The sequence below is a fragment of the Gouania willdenowi genome, chromosome 18, assembly GCF_900634775.1.
Source record: "Gouania willdenowi chromosome 18, fGouWil2.1, whole genome shotgun sequence".
Taxonomy (NCBI): Eukaryota; Metazoa; Chordata; class Actinopteri; order Blenniiformes; family Gobiesocidae; genus Gouania; species Gouania willdenowi.
Genome location: NC_041061.1, coordinates 4,928,197 through 4,950,772, shown reverse-complemented (window position 1 = coordinate 4,950,772; position 22,576 = coordinate 4,928,197). Strand labels below are relative to the sequence as shown.

The following is a 22,576-nucleotide window of genomic DNA, read 5'->3' as shown; positions in this document are numbered from 1 at the left end:
ATTTTTTTTTTTGGAATTTTTTTGAAAAAAAATGCCTTGCTATAGCCTTACTTTTTATTTTGGGTGATTTTTGTTTTCTGTCATTTTTTGTGCCTTACTGCTCTTTTAGCCCCGTTTAAGTATGTGCATTATATTTGCAGTAGTTTTTAGGGTCTAATGATGGTCCTAACTCAATTTTTTTTTTTGGAATTTTTTTGAAAAAAAAGCCTTGCTATAGCCTTACTTTTTATTTGGGGTGATTTTTGTTTTTCGTCATTTTTTGTGCCTTTTAGCCCAGTTTAAGTATGTGCATTATATTTGCAGTAGTTTTTAGGGTCTAATGATGGTCCTAACTCAATTTTTTTTTTTTGGAATTTTTTTGAAAAAAAAGCCTTGCTATAGCCTTACTTTTTATTTGGGGTGATTTTTGTTTTTTGTAATTTTTTGTGCCTTATAGCCTTTTTTGCCCAGTTTAAGTATGTGCATCATATTTGCAGTAGTTTTTAGGGTCTAATGATGGTCCTAACTCAATTTATTTTTTATTAATTTTTGACCATAGACCTTAAAAACTACTGCAAATATAATGCACATACTTAAAACAGTCAAACAATGCATTAATGGATGAAACGCAAAATTAAAAAAAAAACCCAACTTTGTAGTTTAGGCTATTGTAAGGGATAAAATCCAAAAATATAAAAAACAAAAATAACTGATTAAAGCTGTGTTTATAAAAAATGTAATTGTTTAGGGACTAGTTACTGCTAATTTTTTTGTACCTCACTATGGTCTTAACTAGTTTTGGGTGTTTAGCAATAGTCTTCTATTGTTAAATTTTAGTGCTGACTTACCTTGTGTCTTTTGCAGCAGCAGATCCGCAGTACAATCGTTGATAAAGAAAACAGACCGATGCAAAAAAAAAAAAAAAAAAGGGATCAAGAGTGACGGATGGAAAGTAAGGATAAAGAATCTCTAAAAGCATTTACAAAGCTATCAATTTTCAAATTGTCACCTTTTATTATTATTAACAAACACACCTGTTCAACTTGATGAGTTTAAAATTATTATAGTAACTTTTATTACAAATATTAAACTACAACGTCATTTTCTAGATGGTGTTTTTCACACATTAGAAAGACTCTCCTGTGCTGCCATCTAAAGGACAAATGTGTAATATAGATAGAATTTTTTTCTTTTGGAGAATTAACAACTGTTTAAAATTGGATAAACCCAATTTATTGTATTCAACGGTTCTTTATCTAATCGATGAGTTTCAAAACTACGTCTGAATTTCATTTTAATAAAATTTTACACTCGTATTATTAGTTAACTCTTCCATTGTTACTTTTACATGTGTTACTTAGACATGTGTACCCACTGATGTTACATACCAATAAATACAAATACAGCTGCTATGATATATCATTAAGGGGAGTGGTGGCCTAGTGGTTAAGGACGCTGGGCTTGTAATCGGAGGGTTGCCGGTTCAAGCCTCACCTGGGCCATCACTGTGGGATGTTGAGCAAGTCCCTTAACCCTGAACTGCTCCCCAGGCGCCGCAAAATGGCTGCCCACTGCTCCTCAGGGATGGGTTAAATGCAGAGGACAAATTCCATTAATGTACTAACATTACATGGCCAATTAAAGGCGAAAGCCCCGATTTAATCTTAATCTTAATCATTAGTATTGTTTAAGCTGATAGTGACAATCCCCATAATGACTGTGTAAAATGGGAGAATTTACTCACAAATGTTGAAATATCTGCTTCCAAGATTGTTTTTCTCTCCTTTACAAACATTGAGTTTGTTGTTAATCAAACAAGAACCTGTAGAAATGTTTTTGCTGCACCTTGTGTGAAACGCTCCAACTTAACGCACTAAATTTACCACACAAGGTTCTACTGCAATGTTTAGATTCTTGTATCTAACAAGTATTTTTACTTCATTCGTAAACTTCATGGGTTTCTTTGAAGAATTGTCATCCATTACTTTTCTGGCAGTGTATTACGGGTACAGATTATTAAAAAATTAGGGATCGTTGCAAACAGCTTAAATTTATTTAGACTAGGGCACATTAGTCAAGATTTCTTAAGCCTAGCTCACTTTATGTCGAACAAGATTTGTCAGTAATTGTTGCTGTAATGCCAAAATATGAGACCTGGGTTTAGAAGACTTTAATCTAAACACAAATAATCAACTCTAGTGAAGTTGAGAGATTTAGCTTCGTCTACAGATGAGCTGATGATGCATTCGGCCATTTTTTGGGCTAGACGATTAAGACCACTTCCGTCCACATTTTTCTCTTCTGATTTTCCACACAAAACCAAATCCATGATTTCAACAGATAGAGCCTCAGCAAAAACTTCCACGTAAAAACCAAATGGATGTCCAACTTCAAAAACTTCAGATGACAGTGAATGCATCACTTGGTCCATGAAGTGTAGTTCAGGTTGGTCGTCTGTTTGGTCCTTTGGGGTCGGAGGCGGTGGTGAAGGCAGGAAAACGTTGGCCAAGCTTCCTTTTAGCTTTCGGTTGAAGCTGCGTTTGCTCTGCCTGGGCTCAGGAAGAACAGGAGTGGTGGGCGGAGCGTTGGGATATTCCAGGGATCGCTGGTACTGATGGAGGAACGTCAAGCCTTCAGGCTTTTCCTTTCTGGTGTCGACCCAAGACGACACTGAACTTTCAGCATCTTCAGTCGGATCTTGTACATGCTGAGATTCCCTCAAAGCAATGTCAACAACTGCCGACGAAAAATCTTCTGCAAATTTTTCAAAGCCTTTGTCAACGCTGGATTCCTCTGGGCCAAACATTTCCGTTTGCTAAACAAATCCCCAGATAGTTTGTTGGAATTCCTCAAAAGTCTTTTTCTGTCAGAGTTTTCTTCATGAGAAAGTGATGCACGTCTGTCTGCACTGGAACCAGTGAAAAGTCAGCGTTATTGTTTCTACCCACTGTCGTTTCTAAATATGGCAAAAGAAAAAAACCTGTTGAAAACATTTTTATGCTTCAAACTTGTTCAACACGTTCAAAACTAAACAAGACTAGACCAAATATTTATTTTTCACACAAAACTCTGTTTGAAATGTCATACTAGCATAGTACTCATACTAAGCCTGACGTCAAAATGAGTATGTAATGCGTATGTGTTAGATAGTATGCAAGATATACCCGGATGTATACTATATATATGAGAATATTTTTTAAGTATGCACAGTGGGCACACTAGTCATACTCAACCGTCCCATGATGCATTGCGAGTGAAATGTAAATTGGTTCGGCTTCAAGCTAAAAATCAAAGTCCCCTTTTAAAAATAAAAGTATCTCTTCTTGTCTTCCATTAGTTTTTTAACACTTTTGTAAATAGGACTCTTGTTTTGAAGGTAACCAGAGGTTTTGTCACTAACACAATGGAGGGTCTCTGAAATGTTGGAATGAAATGTGGTCATTTCATCCATAAAACTCACATATACTGTACACATGTTCTTCTACTTGGTCACTTTCTCACTTAAAATGTTTTCAGAACTTTGAAAGGTGGAGAAACAACAAAGTTCTTTAGCCTCAGTGTGATTCAGGTTTTTGTCGTAGGTTTCCAAATGCATCTTGGGAAATTTGGAAGTATTCTTCAGTGGGAACGCTCATCATCCTAATCATACTATAATATATAGTAGACAGTATATACTCATTGAGTTTGTAGTACGTTAGTGTGACATTTCAAACACAGCCTTTATCTACTCTTTTTATTCAATTAGTAATTACCGTAATATTTTAAGGTTTCATTGATTCGGACAAGTTTTTTTTAGTAAATTTACTTCAATCTTCTGACATTCTTCCTCAGAGGTGTCTGCTAATCGCCTGTCAGGAAGACTGAATTTATTGAAAAGACTTGTCTGAAAAAATGAACCCTTAACATATATTCAAAAAGAAAACTAAATGAATTTAATGGATGAAGTCAGAAGTCAGACTGAGTTCTAAACCAGAACCTGGAAACAGGAAGTTTAGACCCTTGTTCGCAACTTAAACCATTCTGAGAAAGGAGAGAAATAACGGCCGATATTACTCAACTCATTTTGCTGAGAACCAATATTGATATTTTCCCCTACATTTCTAATTGCATAAATAATCAAGTTTTTGTAGTGGAATTAACATACTGTACATAATAATTCTGGTTACATAATTTTCAGCTTTCCCAGCAGGCAGCCATGATAAAGAGCAACATTAGTAAAAGAAAAATACCTCAACTTATGTTCTGTAAAAAACATCCAATTTAGTCATGATTAAACTATTCTTGTGTTTGTCGCTTATTACAAACCGAAATATGGTATGTGTCAAACTCAAGGCCCGGGATCCAATTCCGGACCTTTAGGGGATCTAAATCGGCTCACAGGAGAAAGTAAATACATGAAGAATCATGAGTAAATTACCAACTAATTCAGCCGGAGAGATCATAGTCCCTCAAAATACAGAAATTCAGTAAAACTTTACAATATTTGCCAGCGCTTATAGTTTCTCCATGTTTAGATCAGATGATGTCATTTTTAAAAGCAAATTGTTGAAAGAACTCACCACAACTTTTTTTAAAAAAATCTTTCAATTTAACTCAACATTTCCCAAAATTTTATAAAAATTTACAAAATCAAGTATATTTAGGTGAAGATCCTGCAGAAACTGATGTTTGTCGGTGCCTCACATACTTTACTTAAAAGTGAAAGTACAAAGTAGGACATAATATTGTTGAAAATCGTTGTTTTACAGCCTATAATCTGTTACAAACTTTAGATCAAACTGGTTCGTATTTGACCCCTAAACTAAAATTAGTTTGACACACCTTAGACATAGGGATTTTCTTTTTACGATTGAAAGTAATCCAGAATCAGTATATAGATCGTTATTCTCTCCAAAGGTAATCGTTCATGGCATAAGGTCTATCTTTAATTGTTTGAAACTTTCGACACAATCGTGCTAACAGACAAACAAATAAACATTGGTAAAGACATTAATTATTAAATATGACTAAATCTGAGAACATAGAAATGCAGACTTACCCAGTATGACTGTAGATGTTCTCACTAACAGTAGAGGATGTGGTTTGACCCAAAGTGAAACCTTTCATTTCCTGAAAGAGAAAAAGCTTCAAAGCAGACAAGGTCACATGTTCATTCAGCAGGCTTTATTTCACTTTTTATTAGAATATTTATTATTAAAGTGGTTCAAGTGGAACATTCTGCAGGAATAAAGTGCAGAGCATCACGTCGGCGTGCATAGAAAATGAATCTGAAAAAATCAGGTCCTTGAACGCGTCACAAAATGTTTAAACTGCCGCGCGCACACACACACCCCCACCCCCCCCCCCCTCATCTTTAGGTCGCGTTAAGCAGCTGTGGAAAATGGAAAAGCTAAAAAATGCAGCCTTTAAGAATGTAACGCGTGAAAGTTTTTACGCTGCGAGTGCAGATTTCCCAGGTTTTGGTAACTCTTGAGCAAAGCGGTAGAAAACGAGGTCTGTTTGAATCTTTCGCTCCCATATTTGTGGTCATACATTCACTGCGAGCACCTGAACGCAGCACGTCGGAGGCAGGAGGTTTACACGTATTAGTCATTATTTCACAGCTACACTCCACTCGCCTCTTCATCCTCCTCCTCCTCCTCCTCTTCTTCTTCTTCTTCCTCTTCCTCTCCAAAGCTGAAAAGGTCGTCGTCGTCACGCAGCTCGTTCTCATTCTGTAAGTCCTCGTCGTCTTCGTCTTCTTCCTCCTCCTCTTCCTCTCCTTCACTTCCCATTTCCTCCTCGCTGCTGTCGTCCTGATCGTCTTCGGTCTCTTCCTCTCTCGCCTCTTCCTCATTGTCCTCCTGCTCCTCTTCCTCCTCAGGATCTGAAACATGGCCTGGAGAATTAAGAGAACGCTTTCAATGGGATTTACTGTGAACATTCAGTCATTTAAATGCAAAAAAAGAATCAGACATATAGCATAAATTAGCATTAACATAAGCAATAACCTCCAATTAGCCTAACATCAACAATAACCTAACAATAGCATTAACCTAGCAATGACTTAATATTACATTAGCCTAACATTTACAAAAGTTGAAATGGGTTGAGAAAGTTTTCGCATTAGCGTAGCATTAACAATAAATCGCATTACCCTAGCAATAGCATTAGCCTAGCATTATTTGGCTAAGCATTAACCTAGCAAAAGTTTAAAAAGGTTGAGCGTTAGCTAGCATTAGCACTAGCTTTGCAAAAATGAAAAAGGTTGAGAGTATTAGCTGAAAATGAACAGAGAGCTGAACATGTTGAAGGTTTAAGAAGATTACCGTATTAGTGAGGATGCCTCCTCACTAATCATTTAGAAAATAAACTATGCAACTTTTTAAAAAGTCTTTTAATGTTAGGGAGAATGAATAAAAGTACAATTGTCGGATTTTATTTTAGATGCATTTAGCATGAGATACGTGATGTTTGCTGGACCACGATTATTTCAATGATTTCTTACACAGTGAGTTGATGGCAGCGATGATGTGACAGGGCAACTCCTCGTCCACAAACTTTCTCATCTCCTCCTCCATCATCATCCCCAGCACCTCCGTCTCCATGTCCACGTACTCCGGGTAGAACAGAGACTTCCTCAGCTGTCTGCGGCACCTCGGAGGGACATCAAGGTTAACTTTTAATATGCACCCCAAACCCCCTTTTTTTATAGCATAGATTGTTCTTTGGAGATTTGATGATATAGACTTGGGGTGTTTTCACTACTCTAGGATCCACGTCAATTATCAAGGCATTTTTTTTAGATCTCCCCCCTTGTGGCAGGTCAGCAAATACCAGGGGGGTCTAGTTACTTTTTAAAGTAATAATCCACTGTATTTACAAATGTGGCCTGAACCTTTGAAATGTCCTTATTAGTTGATCTATGTCTAGCAAAATGCATTATTTTGCACCACATTTGTTTTATTCACTTTTAAAAATGGGACAACTTTACAATTTTAGAGCCTCACTGCCTGTAAACAGCCGATTGTTGTCTATTAGAGTGAAACATTCAACCTTATTTTTAAATCATTTAGCAGCTTTTTCAGTCAAAATGACAACTTGTGCTGCTTTTGGTTGCTCTGAATAATCAGGAAAAGTTAAAGATGTCGATGTAAATCTTTTTTGTTTACCGAAAGAGGATAAAAACAGTTGAGCACATGTGGTGATAGTTCCAACTCTTGTGGTTTGGTAGTAGACAATGAAGCAGAGAAGAGGAGCTCTCCTAAGGGACCTTTACTCTCCCTTAAACAGTGCACGACTGACGCTCTGGTGGCTGAAGTTAGCGAGAAAATCATGAACTGTTGAAGAGAGACAAACCCTGAGGATAGAAGTCATTTTTGGTGGCCGTCCTTTAACAGTCAGTGATTTACTCACCAATTTCAGCCACCAGAGCGTGTCAGCGCACTGTTTAAGGTAAGAGTTAAGGCGCCTTAGGAGAGCTCTTCTCTGTTTCATTGCCTACTACCAAAAACTCCTGCGTGCACAGATGTCTTTATTCTCTTCGGGTAAACTAAAGAGATTTACATTGATATCTTTAACTTTTCCTGATAATTCAGAGCAACCAAAAGCAGCACAAATTGTAACTTTGACTGAAAAAGCTGTTAAATGATCTAAAAATCAGGTTGAATGCTTCACTCTAAATGGAAACAATGGGATGTTTACAGACAGTGGGGGCCGTGTGATGTCATCAATCACGTGATTTCAAGATGGTGGAACACAGCTTCTAAAACTGTAAAGTAGTCCCATTTTTAAAAGTTATTAAAACTAATATGATGCCTAATAATGCGTTTTGATAGGCATAGATCTACTAATAAATACATTAATAAATACAAATTTTAAGCCACATTTGTATAAACGGTGGAGGATCCCTAAGTTGAACATTAAAGGTTTCAAAAAGTCATGTGAAAATACAGAAATTATTTAGTTCCTCTACGTTTAATAAAACAGAGTTTTTCCTTCACACACTGAGGTTGTTGGTTCCTTTTTTCTGTCTGAAATTTATTGAAGTCTGGTAATAGGTTTGCCCATGTTTGTGTAGTATATTTGGTCTATTTGGTGTTTATTTATGTCAAACAAATGTGAGTATGCAGTGTGTTTATGGTCAGTCTCCATCCTACAAACAAAGCTGGACTCACTGTTTTCCTGTCGTCTTGTAGGCCTGAAGACAAAAAAGAAGAATAAAGTGGGTTTAATGCAGGAGAAAAACTTCTTTGTCAATGTAAATAAATCCCATGAATCAATGGAATCATCATAAATAAATGTGTCTGACCTGGATGAAGCGGAAGGGGTCGTTCTCCTGCATCAGCGCCTCCAGCCCACAGCGCACCTCCTGCAGACGGGCCTGGTCCTGGTGGATCTTGGACATGTTCTTCCGGATGGCCGGGCCGTTGGTTTCAAAGTGCGTGCGCGTGTGGTCTCGCATTCTGACGATGAAGCAGTGAACCTTGGCCTTCATCTCCTCCCCCAGCAGTGTCAGACACTGCTCAGAGTCGTCCATGAACTTCTGCACAACACAAGACCATGGTTCAGTACTTAGCTCCACCTCCATCACAAGGCAAAGGAACTTCAAGTCGTAGGACTTTTTTAAGTGCCATTCAACTTTCTTATCAAGGCTTCACTTAGTTGTTAGATAGTCAATATATAAAACAGGAGCATCAAAGTAGCTTTAAGAAAACATTATTAGTTTTTTTTAAAAAAGAAAAGAAAAAGAGGCTCAATTGTTTTTGGATTCGGGGCTTTTTCTTCTTTCTGCCCTATTGTTTACAAAAATGAGGAAAACAAGCAACATATTTAGAGAGGTGTCAAACTCATTTTTGTTCAGGGGCCAAATTTAAGCTCCAGTGGATGGTAGAATAGTCAGGAAAAAAATGCAATTTTAGAGTTAATGTACCCTAGTTCTTACTTCCACGTATAACTGATAAAGAGTTTTAAAGGCGCTAATTTGTCATTTAGAAAAGTTTTGTGGCAAATTACTTGGAATTTAGTTACTTCTACAACTAGTCTAGAACACTCGGATGGACTATCCTTCTATCCTGTCCTGTTTGCCCTTCTGTTCACTAACCCAACCAGTAGAAGCAGATGGCTGCCACCTCTGAACCTGGTTCCACTGGAGATTTCTTCCTATAAAAAAAAGAGAGTTTTTTCTTCCCACTGTCGCTAAATGCTTGTTTATGTGGATCTTGTTGAGTTCTTTCTTTCTTACTATGGACTCTATATTTTGTTTAGTGCTTTGAGATGACTTTGTTGTAATTTGCGCTATATAAATAACATTTAATTGAATTGAATTTCCTGTGAGCCGAAATGGATGATCTAAAGGGCCAGATTTGGGCCCCTGAACCTTGAGTTTGACACATATGCATTTAAGGCATTCTTTTGCTGACTGAGGGACGCACTTAAGGTGCAGTCTGCAACTCTTATAAAAGTAACTTTTTGTCATATTTGCTAAAGCTGTCACAATGTAAGGACAGCTTTACATCAAACTAGTAGTTTGTGTGAAAAAAACAGACTCATTGAGTCCCTCCTACTGCCTTTGGCAGATTGCCAGAAAGCCCCGTGACCGAGCAAAAAGAACCAATCAGAGCAAGGATTATGTAGGATGGACTGTCTGACAGCTGTTACTCACAGGCCCTGCCCCTTTCCTGGACCTAGAGCGCCGTCTTTTTTACAGTGTATGGTCTGGAGGAGTAGAAAATGGAATTGGTGACTTTTCTGCTTGAAAGGTATTTACTGCTGCTTGATTTACATTATGTTTGATTTGTAATTGTTACACTAGAACTCTGTAGTGCATGTGTTGTTCATGTGCGTGCAGCAGCCTCCGTTTGGGCTGCTGTAAGTGACACTGTGTTGCTGCTGCTGAGGTGTGTGCACCTTGAGAAAGAGAAGCGTTGCAGTAATATGCTTTTAACAGAGCATGTTTTATTACTGTGATGTTGCTGTAGGACTAATGTTAGCTTGTTAGCTCCTCTGAGGGAGGGACTTTAGAGGCAGGGCAAGAGAGCAGCGGGGAGAGAAGGATCTGAGAGTCGCAGACTCGCCTTTAATAAGGTGCTGATGATGAAAATGAAACTTTGGCTGAAAGCTTTCAATGCAAACCGCTTTAAGAAAATGCTTAAAGGTTCATTATTAAGTAAAATATGTTTTTTCTGGTCTCTACATTTATAAACTGGTCCTCCCCGAACCTGCCAAACAAACGATTCCTGCATGGTCTCTGCAGCACACACACACTGGTAAAACGGCGCTTCTACAGGCTGTTCAGATTCAGCTTCTGTCATGACGTAACCAAAGGAGTCATTTTCATAGGACGAGCGGTGATAGCAGACTTTGTGACACAATGTGACGCAGCGGTTGGACAAAACAGTGGACTATCACCTTAAATAGACTATTCCTGTAATAACTAGAAGAGATGATGACAAGAAAGTGACTTTGCAGCTTCGGTAAGTGTTTGAAGTGTTTGAACTCCTCTGCTTTTGCTGCTGCTGCTGCTCCAGCTGTGCAGACTTGTAATGCTAGCACGCGGCACACGCACACTTTATGAAACAGTGTTTTTCTGTTTTACAGGTTTGAGTTTTTTCTGAGGACTAAAGTCACAGCTGACCTTTTTAAAAATACATCTCACTGTTGAAGATCTAAAAGCACGAACAGAGGATTGAGCACACTGTGTGTGTGTGTGTGTGTGTGTGTGTACCCGGTTGTGTCGCTCCTTCTCCTCCTGCTCCTGGAGCTTCTTCTCAGCCATGATGTTCTTTCTCTCCAGCCTGTAGAGACGTTTCTCCAGCGCCCCCTGTAGACAGAAACAGAGAACACAGCTCCTTAGGTTTCCACAAAATAAAAAAAACTTTAACTGTTTCTGTCCTCAAATCAAAAGCTTTTTACATAACATGTTTGCCTTTGTATGAGTTTCTGCCTGAAATGCGACTAATGGTTAAACCAGTTTGTTGAGGTGATGAACTGATGAAAGAAAAAGAAAAAAGTAAAATTTAGAAACAAAAGGCAGCTAGTACTTAAAGTCCATGTAAAGCAGAAATAAATGTGTATTATGAGTTTCTCACACCACAGAAACGTGTCATTGACCACTGTGACAAATTTGAAAGATGAAAAAAAAATCACTAAGTATATAAAATTAGGTCTCAAAATCTCAGAAAAACAAGCACTTCTATCTGCTCTGAAACGCTGGGGGCGTGTCAGTTAGAGGCGCTGGAACCACGCCCACGCACGGGAAGGGCGCCGCCTCCATGTACAGTGTCTATGGGAGAGAGCAGTGTGAAAGCGGCTTCTCCCATTGGTTTTGCAAAAGTGCACGGATCGAGCCAAACAAGGTGTCAGCTGAAACATCTGCTCCGCCCGAGTCCGAATATGTGCATACCTCCCGGGTAGAGTCAGAACTGCACCCGCTAAAGGTAAAACACACAATCGCAGTGCAAAAAAAGTGCACATTTCATGAACGCGTTTTATTCCCTAGAGTCTGAATATGTGGTTTGTTTTTGGCTAGGGGCTGAATAGAGGCCACGGAAGTTTGATGTGCTTCAGCAGCAGGGTCTGGTTTATGCTAATGATGGCTCTGTTACGTAACACACCCTCCCATTAAATCCTGAACACAGAATAATACATTGTAAAGTAATTGTGGAGCTAGGTTTCACAAACTGTTTCAAATTTTCTAAGTGGTTGAATGGCTTTTTACATGTTTTAAGGCTGTGATCCTCAACTGGTGGGTCAGGACCCAAAAGTGGGTCGCGGAGCAGTACTAGGTAGGTCGCGGGCAAGCTGGGTCAAAAATAAATGTCTCATGTTGGACTTTTTGACAGGCATGCTGTGAAATGCATGCTTCACACAAAAATATATAGATTTATGTTTTTAAAAAGATTATGTATGTGTGTTTTCAGCAGCTATATTAGTGCCTGTAACAAAATGTGGGTCCCAGGGTGAAACCAGTTGAGAACCCCTGTTTTAAGGAATACATTTATGACCAATTTAATGTGTTTAGAAGAAAATAGCTGAATTTGCTTTACACCGACTTTAAATATGCATCACATAATAAAACAGTCTTTCCTTTCTCTTGTTGACAGACGTATAAAAAATAGATCTGTTCCTGTCAAAGTAAAACAAAATCATACACAGGTATTTATTTGCTTTATTAGTTTATCTGTCAAACTGTGTTGTATGGCACCCTTTGTAAACTTTGTAACAAAGAAAATGAAAAAAAAAAAAATACTGCTATGACGTTGTTCCAGGTGAGGAATGAGGAAATATGAAGATAAATTTTGCGTTGCATGTGTTTGGTTAACTTAGCACGTAGCAACGATGGCTGAGCTGGGTCAAAGGGCAAAAAAAGTGGGACAGTGGCCACGTTTACATGGGAAGTTTAATTCCTCTTTAAACTGACCATGTAAACACTTCATTCCTAATGCTAATTTAATTAAACTTAAATATGAATTAGGTAGCTGGTTTATTCCAATTTTAATTCTGAATTAAATAATTCCTCTATCTTGTAAACACTTATTTCCTCTTTAAGTTAATTCCGGTCCTTCTGCGATGACACGCTGGTGACGACATAATCTAAGATGGCGGCCCGGACTAGAGCCAAGACTATTTATTTAATAAAATCCTTAAAAGACATGGATACAATGAAGAGTGGATGGACGGAGGCATAAACATGCAGACATTAACACAGGCATACGGACTTATTATGCACATAAACATCGGCAAACGGAACAGGCTTCATCAAACAGGTGATACTAAAACCCGGAGATGGAGTAAATGTGTCCCCATACTGAATGCACAGGCCGTAAAATATCACCAAGTTTATCATTGTACAAGTTGTTAGAGCTACCATCTTTACCAGGGAGGAACTATTTATTCCTGGTTATTGTTTCACTGGCCTTTATTTACTGGTGATTAGTTCCTATCTCCCTTCCGACCAAAGTGTGTTATTGTCGAGCTGTGGCTTCAAAACTAAAATCAAAATGAAGGTGAAAACAGTTCTCATGTGTGGTCTTCTGTGTTACAGCCGACAATAAAAGGTTTGTTGTGTGTTTTTACTGATAGATGTGATACCTCACATTCGCCCCCTGTCCAATCAGAGCCTTCCCAACCCCCAGACCTAAAGCGGAATTAAATAAAGCCAAAAAACCTGTTCTCCATGTAAAGCTCAATTCTGAATTACTATTTCCATGTTAACATTTAATTCAGAATAACAAATTCCGAATTAAAAAACATAATGTAACCGCTGCCGGTGTTATCTGATGGACTCGTCCTCATCAGCCCATGAACTATTATGCATCCCAGGTTTGTTAAAAAGCTTCACACTGATTGGTCGTTGGATTGGAGCATTGTTTCTAACAAAGCCCAACTGACTTTACACTGAGCTGGAAGCATCTCTACTCTCACCTATTCATGGGGACAAAAGGACAGGAAGTGGACTGAGCATAGCTTTAACTGTCCACTGAGTCACAAGAGCCGTGCGTTTGTTCACAGGGAGCCAATGACCTTTGACCACTGAGCCTAGTTTAAACTGGCTCTAAAGTGAAGCTTCTACCTTCAGGTCCTTCATGGTGTTCTTCAGAGTCTTGATGGTGTGACCAGCATGTCCTCCCTCGATGGTGCAGGCGTTGCACACACACGTCTTATCGTCCATGCAGTAATACCTGCACACACCAAAGAGTACATGAAAAATGGAACAGGAAACACATTTATTTGATTTATCAGATTAATACTGGGGCGAACGTGGCTCAGTGGTAGAGTGGGTTGTCCAATAACCGAAGAGTTGGGGGTTCGAATGCCACTTTAGCCAAGTCATTGTCTGTGTCCTTGGGCAAGGCAATTTACCCACATTGCCAATTGAAAATTGCCAAATGCATTGTTCTCGTAGTTCTTATAATTATATTTTTTTTCTTTCTCAACTCTTTGTCCTGGAACTCCTTCTAAACTATTAATGCAGCACAAATGACACATATGTCATCTCATGGGCCAATGTCAAGAATGTGCAGTTTACCTTTTTTGGAGCCAAAATGTCAAGGTGAAGGTCACGTCAAGTGTCATAAACCGAAATGTTCCATATCTCTATGAATATTTATCGTACAGGTTCAATGCTTACATTTATGAAAAGCTCGTCTCAAGTGGAGTATTTTATTATATGAACCGAAGCTGTACAGCATCAGCAAAAAGATTGGTAGGGGTCAAAGTTCATGACGTCACCAAAAAAAAAAAAACTTTCCCCTACAGCTTGGCCAAAAATTGAGATCCGGTGCTCAGACTGATACCATTGAACAACATTTCATTTCAATGTGTGACCTTGACCTTCTCTCAAAATCATATTTAAGGTCAAGGTCAGTCTTCTGTATTTCCTGCATTATTACTTTCATTTTAATTAGTAAAAAGAACAAACTTGTCCACAAATCCAGATGCAGGTTGTCATTTTTTCCAATTTTTTAAATTGCCAAATACATATTTGCCTTGTGAATACAGGTCTTTCCTAGTTATTATCATCATTAAAAAAAATAATAATTCATTGTAATGGTTTTTAATCAATACGTCAGAATTTTTAAAAGGCCTTTTCTTCTGATTAATGATATGCATGTCATGGTTATTTATGTCTGTATGACGCGAATACTTCTCTAACATGGAAGATACACGACGCATATTAACAATATAATCTCTAAATATCATGATATAAAGTCTCCTTTTTCATTTTGTTTCTCAGAATTATCCTTAACCTCAAATATTAAGGAAAGAATAAACACTGTGGAAAAATATTTCTGGAAATACTGTATTAGATGTCTCTGTACTTTATCACTTAAAACTATTTAAACCTTTGAATAAAAAATGGAAAACCAAGTTCTCTCCACATCACAACAAGCTGTTCCTAAAGTAAAGAATGAGTGGAAAACTTTGAGGGGAGTCCTGATCCAATCAGCTGTCTGCAATCAGGCTCTAGTCCAGCTGTTGATAAGGGATCACAACTGATTTAATTACATCACTGTAAAGGAAAAGTCTAGATAACATCATTGACAATGTCATTTTTTTTTTTTAAACCTACAAACTAAACAAAGTGTAAGTATCAGAGGCCGTAACATTTTAGATGTTACATTTAGCAGATGTTTAAAAAGTAAAAACATGAGGGAATCCATAAATACTACAATTGGAAATTTGAATATCTGACAGTAGAATTTTAATTACATTTAATGTGTTAACAGACTTGGTAAAGTGGGTGGAGCCTTGTAATGGAAAAGACAGACTGTAGTAGGGGTGTCCAATACAATTTTTTCACATCTGATATCATACCAATACATTCTTGTGTACTGGCCAATATCAGCATGAATCACACATATGTTTATGACTTATTTTGTAGTGAGAAATATTATAGAAAAGGCTTGATTAGGTGATATTACTAAGAACAATAGTGCAGCGATTCTCAATTGGTGGGTCACGAACCTGTACTGGGTGGGTCGCGGACAGCTGGTCAAAATAAACTGATACTTCTTTGAAAGAAACTTTTCTTTCATGGAAAAATGTGGGTCACAGGGTGAGACCAGTTGAGAACCCCTACAAGGAAAAACTCGCCCATTTAGTATTAACCAATGAGTTACAGGCATTTTAACCTTAAACGTTAAAGACATTTCTTGATTTCTTTATAACTCAATTGTGTGTTAACTATGACGTTCAGGTATAAGATTTATTGCTCCATTTTTGATCATTTGTGAAATGTTATTGATGAACATAAATCTAGTTAATAATAAGTATATACTTGGCTACTCTGTATTTGTAATACACTACAATATCAAAAACTAATTCCAGAGAAAATATTTATTTAGGGTCACCAGAAATTCTTGATATCAAAATAGGGTCACAAAAAAGGTTGGGAACCACTGCACTAGACAATGTTTTTAAATTACTCTTAAAGCCACAGGACAGGGGCTGGTCTGTTTGGTGATCGGTCAGCCAATCATCCCAGCCCAGAAGATATTTGGACTTCTTTCAGATTTCACAGACTTTCCTTCTGCTACAGCCACATGCATGTGTGTGTGTGTGTGTGTGTGTGTGTGTGTGTGTGTGTGTGTGTGTGTGTGTGTGTGTGTGTGTGTGTGTGTGTGTGTGCGTGTGTGTGTGGTTTTCAGAAACAAGCAGGCCTGCTAAAAACTGTACTTGTGAGATGTGACCGACTTAGTCCTGCCTTCGAGCTGTTCAATCAAAAGAAGTGGGAAAAAGCTTACAGTTAGAATATTCTACAACTGAGTAGAAAGAATGAAAAATAAAAAATTGACCGACCCTGAAAAATTACCTTAATAAATCCATCACAAACTCATTATGTATCAGAGAATTTGGATGCAGGCCAATATAGTTTTATATTAGGGTTTTGTTTTTATTGCCAACACGTCTAGATCTGAACTCTACACAGAGAGTGGTACAATCTCTTGAGCCGTCTCACCTTGACTACTGTTCAGTAATCTGGTCGGCAACCACTAAATCTGATTAAAGTGGCTTCAAGTTGCCCAGAATAAGGCTGCTCTCCTTGCTTTGTGGTTTCCCTACAGGACCAGTACCACTGATATGTACCTTATCATGGCCCCTCAGGCAAACAAAAATGCCTTAAAATTTACTAACTTTAAAAAACATGATTTTACTGGCCAACCGAGATTATTTCAAATACTGCCATCATATCAGTTCACTAATAGAGTGATCCGCATGCACTGATTTTTAATGTGTTGATGTATTCAAACGTATTTGTGTTTGTAAGGAATCTGTTTACACTTTAAGTTGGGAATTGTTTTATTTATTTATAGTTTTTTTATTTATAAATAATAAATTTATTTTTAGTCCATATCACCCATCCCTAGCGTCAACGCGTTGATAAATGTTGTAAATTCAACGTTACTTCACCATTTATATTGTGAAGAAGAATTTGGCAACATAAGAAGAACCAACCTAAAGTTTGGGACAATTTCACTGAAAACTTATACAACACACCTGAGGTATGACATGAAACTAACAGTAATATGTTAGAATCAAAGCAACACAAAATTATTATTTATTTATATATATTAAGAATTATATATTTTTTTAAAGAATTTGGGAAAACTGTAATGAAAACTTTGGACCAAATATGATGTTCCTGCATATTTTTAAAAGTCTTTCATTTTTCCGGTTCTTACATGTACTAGAATCCTGATTTTTTATTTTTTTTTGTTAATGAACCCCAGGAAGATTAGGAACCACCATGATGGATGCTGATGGGGATCCAATGAACAAATAAACACAATGATCCGACCTGTATATCTCGTCGTGTTCGGGGCACTTCCTCTTCCAGAAGTCGTTCATCGGCTCGGTGAGCGGATGCTCTCGAAATGCTGGCAACTCCAGATGTGGCTTCACGTGCTCCGGACACATCGACACCTCGCACTTCAGGCACGTCTTCACAGCCAAAATTGGCGCCGCCGCCTGCTGCTGCTTGGTCCCGTCTTCTTGAGAAGTGGACGGCGTGGGATTCCTTTCTGTGGATGCCTCCGCGGGGGGGGCGGGGCAGTAGTCACATGGGACGGCGAACACGCTGACAGGTTTCTGCACGGACGGAGACAACAGCAGCAGCTCTTTGGACCGCTGAGCCGCGGCGTTAGCTCGGCGCCGATGGCGGTAGTCGTCTGCGATGTTGGCGAGTTTGAAGTTCTTCTTGAAGGGGGCGCCACAGCGGTGGCTCTCACGGCACTCCGGGCAGCGGAGGCGTCCACGCTCGGCCTGACGCCTCAGGCGATCCAGGCAAGTCTTACAGAAGTTGTGGCCGCACTGCAGCAGGTGGGGGTCCCGGTACAGGTCCAGACACACGGGACAGGTGAGCTCCTCATGCAGCACCGGGTACTGCTCAGAGAACGCCGACGCCATGATGTCAGCGCCTGGGCTGTGATTAGAGAAAAAAAATTAACAAATTAACAGTTTAATAATTTCCCCATTACAGGCCATTAAATTTAACCAACATGTATAATAAAAATATGGTACCTCAAGATAACAAATATTACTATTATAACTGCAGAAGAACACCCGGCATGAACGCACACTGAAATCACACGAAATGACTTGATGCACGAGTGTCAAACATGTTTTAGTTGAAGGCCAAATACGAACCAGTTTGGTCTCAAGTGGGCCGCAAATTTTAGGTTGGAGAACGAGCAATTTCAACATAATTCTGCTCTATAAATGTATGTAAAATAATGGAAGTTACAGACAATATCTGATCTTTAAATTTCCTTGAGTTTGTGACCATTTTTTATTCAATTTGGAAAACTTTGTGGAATAACGAACAAAATTGCAGGATTTTGGAAAAGATAAAGATTAAGGATGCACCAAAATGAAAATTCTTGGCCAAAACCAAAAGTGATAAAACCAAGGCAGAAAAACCGAAACGCCGAAAGAAATTATCATGCATGTTATTAGTGCCATTGCATTTGGCGTGTTTCCAGACAAGCGCGCATGCACGAGTCATCAGCACATCTTGTTTCGGTCGGCTAGTTCCGGTGAAAAAAGTGTTTAGGCCGAAAGTACACTTTTGGTTTTAGTGATGCACTTTTCGGTTTATCTCTAATAAAGATTTATTTTTCAACAATGTGTGATTAAGAATGGCTGTCATCGTGTAATGAAAGTATGGGTAAACTTTGTGCCCTGGCAAATATTGTGAATATTAATTTAATTTATTTATTTGGAAAGGGCTGATATATCTGCAACTGAATTACTTAATATTTTTACACAATGATTTGTGTTTTCTGTGATTCCGACTTTATCCTGCGGCCTGGATTTGATGCTCTATAAGGCCAGATTTGGCCTCCGAGTTTGACACATGTGACTTAGTGTAAGACTTCACACGTTCATTTTGCTACACATGTGAGACATCAGGCCTCCTGTTCAACTGCAAAATATATCGTGGAAATGTGTGTGATTGATGTAAAACACGTTGGTAAGGCTTTGCTCGATGACTGTAGTGTATAGTACGTTAGTGTGACATCTACAACACAATCTCAATGAGTATATACTGTCTACTATATACTAGAAGTATCATTAGGATGATAAAGATAGATATGAAGGCACATTGAAGCCACTTTCTTGGGTTCAGGTTGGGGTAACTTACTAGTACTTATTATGTTGTTACACACATGGCACTATTTTAGAGTTCATACATTTGCTGCTATACTTGTTATATACTTTGTTTTGAATTTAAAATTATGTTGTAATTGTGCAAGATTTGGTCTCTTCCTTTTTAAGTTCTTACATGAGATGTTTACTGTATGCAAGGGAACAGTTGTAAGATTTATTACCAAAAATAAAACGTGTGGGGTGAAAGTAACTAGTGACTAGTTTACTTTGAGTATTATGTAATGGAGCTAATTCTTACTCATACTTGAGTATTTTATGTATAACTTACTTGTACATGTGTACAATTTCAATAGCACACTGAGGCTAAATATCTCTGTTGATTCTCCACCTTTACTTTGAAAGTTCTGAAAAACATTTGAAGTGAGAAAGTGACCAAGTAGAATATCAACACGTGCTCATTTCATCCATAAAACTCACGTAAATACATTTTATGCCGACATTTAGAAGATTTCGATTTTGTCCGCCATTTACTGCTGACAAAACTTCAACAAGTGTTAAAAAAAAAAACTAATACAAGACAACAAGAAATGCTTTTATTTTGAAAAGGGGATGTTTGAGTTTTTAGCTAGAAGACAGTCCAAGGATGATTTTACATTCTGCTCGCAATGCATCATGGGATGGTTGTGTATGACTAGTGTGCCCTAGTGTGTGTATACTTAAAAATGTCCCCATGTAGTACACAGTCAGGGTTTTTTTTTTTTCACGAACTCAATCTTTTCATACTATCTAATGTGAAGGCATTACATACTAATATTGACATCATACTTAGTATGAGTTTCACGTTAGTATGACATTTACAACACAGCTCATCATATTGCAAAATTTCATAGTGAGATTTAGCATTTCCTTCTCTTTGTCCACCTGTTTACGGAGGGAAAGATGTACAGAAATGAATGCGAATTTATTTGGGGACATCTGCTTGATTTTCTTGAAAGAAAGAAGAAAAAAAAAAAAACTAAAAACAATATTTCCATTTCAAGAAATAATTTCTGTCTGTTTTCAGCAAAACACGGAAAATTTGGAAAGTACAAATTATACCGAGTAACTATGACCTACTGCAAGCAAGTTCCTTTTGTCTTCTTCTTCTTTTTTTTTTTTTTTTAATATGTTAAGGTTTCATATATTCAGACAACTTTTTTCAGGAAGTTTCTGGCCACGCTCAGAAATAAAGAACTGATACGGACACGTCAAACCAATCAGCAGATGCCTATGAGGAAGACTGACAGTTGACAGTCCAAACAAGTCAGAAAAAACTTGTCTGGATAAATGAAACCTGAACATAAAACAACGACCTAATCGTCTTTAAAAGCAAACCAATAATTAAATAATGTGAACACGTCCGGTCATTAGCAGCAGTCTTTATATTGAGTTATTTTAAAACATGTAACAACGATAATCTGAAAAGGAAAGAAAGTTAACTTTTTCTTTAACTAATGCAACAAAATAAAGTAATGTACCCATTAAATGTCACTCAAACTCAAAATAAAATAAAATTATGATGATTTTAAACTATATAAACTATTTTCCTGTTGCCATAAACAGCAAAAATATATACCTTTCAAAATAAAAGTTGCTTTGGTTTTTGTTGGTTTGAAGAAAAAGAATAAAGAAAAAAAAAAAAAAATGGATCCGCCACCCATGTATTGAGAACCAAAGGTTGCATTGATAAAACTCGGGCCTTTGATGACATTAGTCAATAATAGTGAACTCTGAACTCCAGCTAACCTTTCGTTTAGAAACCGTGTTTACACAGGACCGGAAACAACCGCTTTCTCCGTTAATAACAGACAGAACCGAACCCGCGGTGCTCGGTTTGACCGTTCAACGCCCCAGCTGACAGTTAGCACACATTAACCCGGGTTATTTTAAACTTTCAGCGACAATCAAAGCTCGAGTTCACAAAGTAGGTGTTGTTACCTGGATTAAAGTGTCCAAAGTGAGTGTTGTTCTCAGGTGAAGCTTTGATTGAGGTGAGGCTCTGTGCACCTGCTCCTACACACAGCTGCTAGCGGTTTAACAGCGAACGTTAAACCCCGGCTTTCAGTCCTCCACGCCGGGGGAAACACTCCAACCAGCCTGCGGTCGACTCGTCACCTGGTCCTTTGTGTGTTTTTTGGCACAGAAAAGTCGAGTTAAAGGCTCACCTGAGCCGGAAACAGCACAGCAACTGAATGCACAGCAGGCGGGATGATGCGGGAAAAGGATGCCTTCACGTACCCTCGGAAACTACTGTCTCTTTAATCCCCCTTTTGCCGTTTTACCTGCCGTTGTGAATGTATATTTAAATAAAAGGCTTTATTTGTTTACTTTATGTATTTTAATTATATCAGGTATGGCTTGCGTTACTAAACGTGCTGATTGCATAAGACAACGAGCCGATAATTATCGAAGTGTCTTTTAGAATGCTGCCTTCAAAGACACTCGGGAATTTGGCTTTTTCCTCACCGCTCATATTCTAATATTATTAAACAGATTCAGTGTTATAGCAGTAAATGGTTGAATGTATCAAATAAAGTAAAGTTTTACACAAACAAATACAATTAACAAAAAATATTTTTTAAAAAAAAACGAAGGAAGTTGTAACCGTGGTGTGTACTTTTAAAGTGTATTTGTGTTATTTAATGAAAGTTTTTTTCACCGATTTATAGCAAAATAAATCAATAAATAAAAACACATCTTAACGTAATTAAAGTTATGCCACCGTTAATTTACCAAAAACGAATTAAGTACAAAACAAAATGTAAGTTAAATAAATTTAAATGAAAGTAAAATTTGTAAACTCAAAATTACGAGATAAAAATTAATAGTTTTGAGATACGTAAGTCATAATTAAATACAAAATAAAAAGACATTTTTGAAATGAAGTCATAACGTACAAAACTATGAGATGGCAAGTTAAATAAAGGGTAAATATAAGAAGACATAGTTGAGAGATTAAAAGTCAATAAATTCAAAATAAAAAGTCATAGTTATGAAGTGATAATTGAGATAAAAAAACAATACAAGTTGTAATTATAAGACAAAAGTTTTTAATTAGTAGATAAAAAGTCACAATGATGAGATAAAAAGTCATAATTATGAGAAAAAATCATAACTTAAAGACAAAAAGTCATAATTATGAAGTGATAATTCTGAGATAAAAATACATTATAAGATTTAAAAAGTTATAACTATTTATATAATGTTATAATTATTAGATAAAAAGTCATCACCATGAGATAAAAAGTAAATATTATGAGATAAAGTCATTATTATGAGATACAAGTCAGTATTAAGAGACCAAAAGTCATTATAATAAGATAAATGTCATTAAGAGATGACAAATCATTATTAAGAGACTAAAAGTCATTATTAAGAGATAAAATATAATTTGATAAAAAGTCATTATTATAAGTAAAAGTCATTATTATGAGATACAAGTCATAATTAAGAGATTAAAAGTCAT

At 37.4% G+C, this 22,576-nt stretch overlaps 2 protein-coding genes across 4 annotated transcripts; both read right to left on the bottom strand.

Annotated features, from left to right (window-relative positions):
- Positions 1–1,562: 1,562 nt before the first annotated feature.
- On the bottom strand, positions 1,563–5,124 carry LOC114480358 (uncharacterized). The gene is made up of 2 exons (XM_028474446.1): positions 5,018–5,124; positions 1,563–2,887 (listed from the first exon to the last, which is right to left on the bottom strand). The coding sequence occupies exon 2, from the start codon at positions 2,783–2,785 to the stop codon at positions 2,150–2,152; it is 636 nt and encodes a 211-aa protein (XP_028330247.1). The 5' UTR covers positions 2,786–2,887; positions 5,018–5,124; the 3' UTR covers positions 1,563–2,149.
- A 3-nt stretch (positions 5,125–5,127) lies between these two features.
- LOC114480357 (E3 ubiquitin/ISG15 ligase TRIM25) lies at positions 5,128–21,500 on the bottom strand. Of its 3 annotated transcripts, none has more exons than XM_028474445.1 (8): positions 21,049–21,500; positions 17,261–17,884; positions 13,532–13,640; positions 10,685–10,780; positions 8,270–8,503; positions 8,136–8,158; positions 6,467–6,615; positions 5,128–5,845 (listed from the first exon to the last, which is right to left on the bottom strand). In XM_028474445.1, the coding sequence occupies exons 2-8, from the start codon at positions 17,866–17,868 to the stop codon at positions 5,583–5,585; spliced, it is 1,482 nt and encodes a 493-aa protein (XP_028330246.1). In that variant the 5' UTR covers positions 17,869–17,884; positions 21,049–21,500; the 3' UTR covers positions 5,128–5,582. The 3 variants fall into 3 exon arrangements, with proteins under 3 accessions (XP_028330246.1, XP_028330245.1, XP_028330244.1); XM_028474444.1 differs by having other exon boundaries at positions 5,128–5,857; positions 6,467–6,606; positions 21,049–21,498; XM_028474443.1 differs by having other exon boundaries at positions 5,128–5,857; positions 21,049–21,496.
- Positions 21,501–22,576: the final 1,076 nt, after the last annotated feature.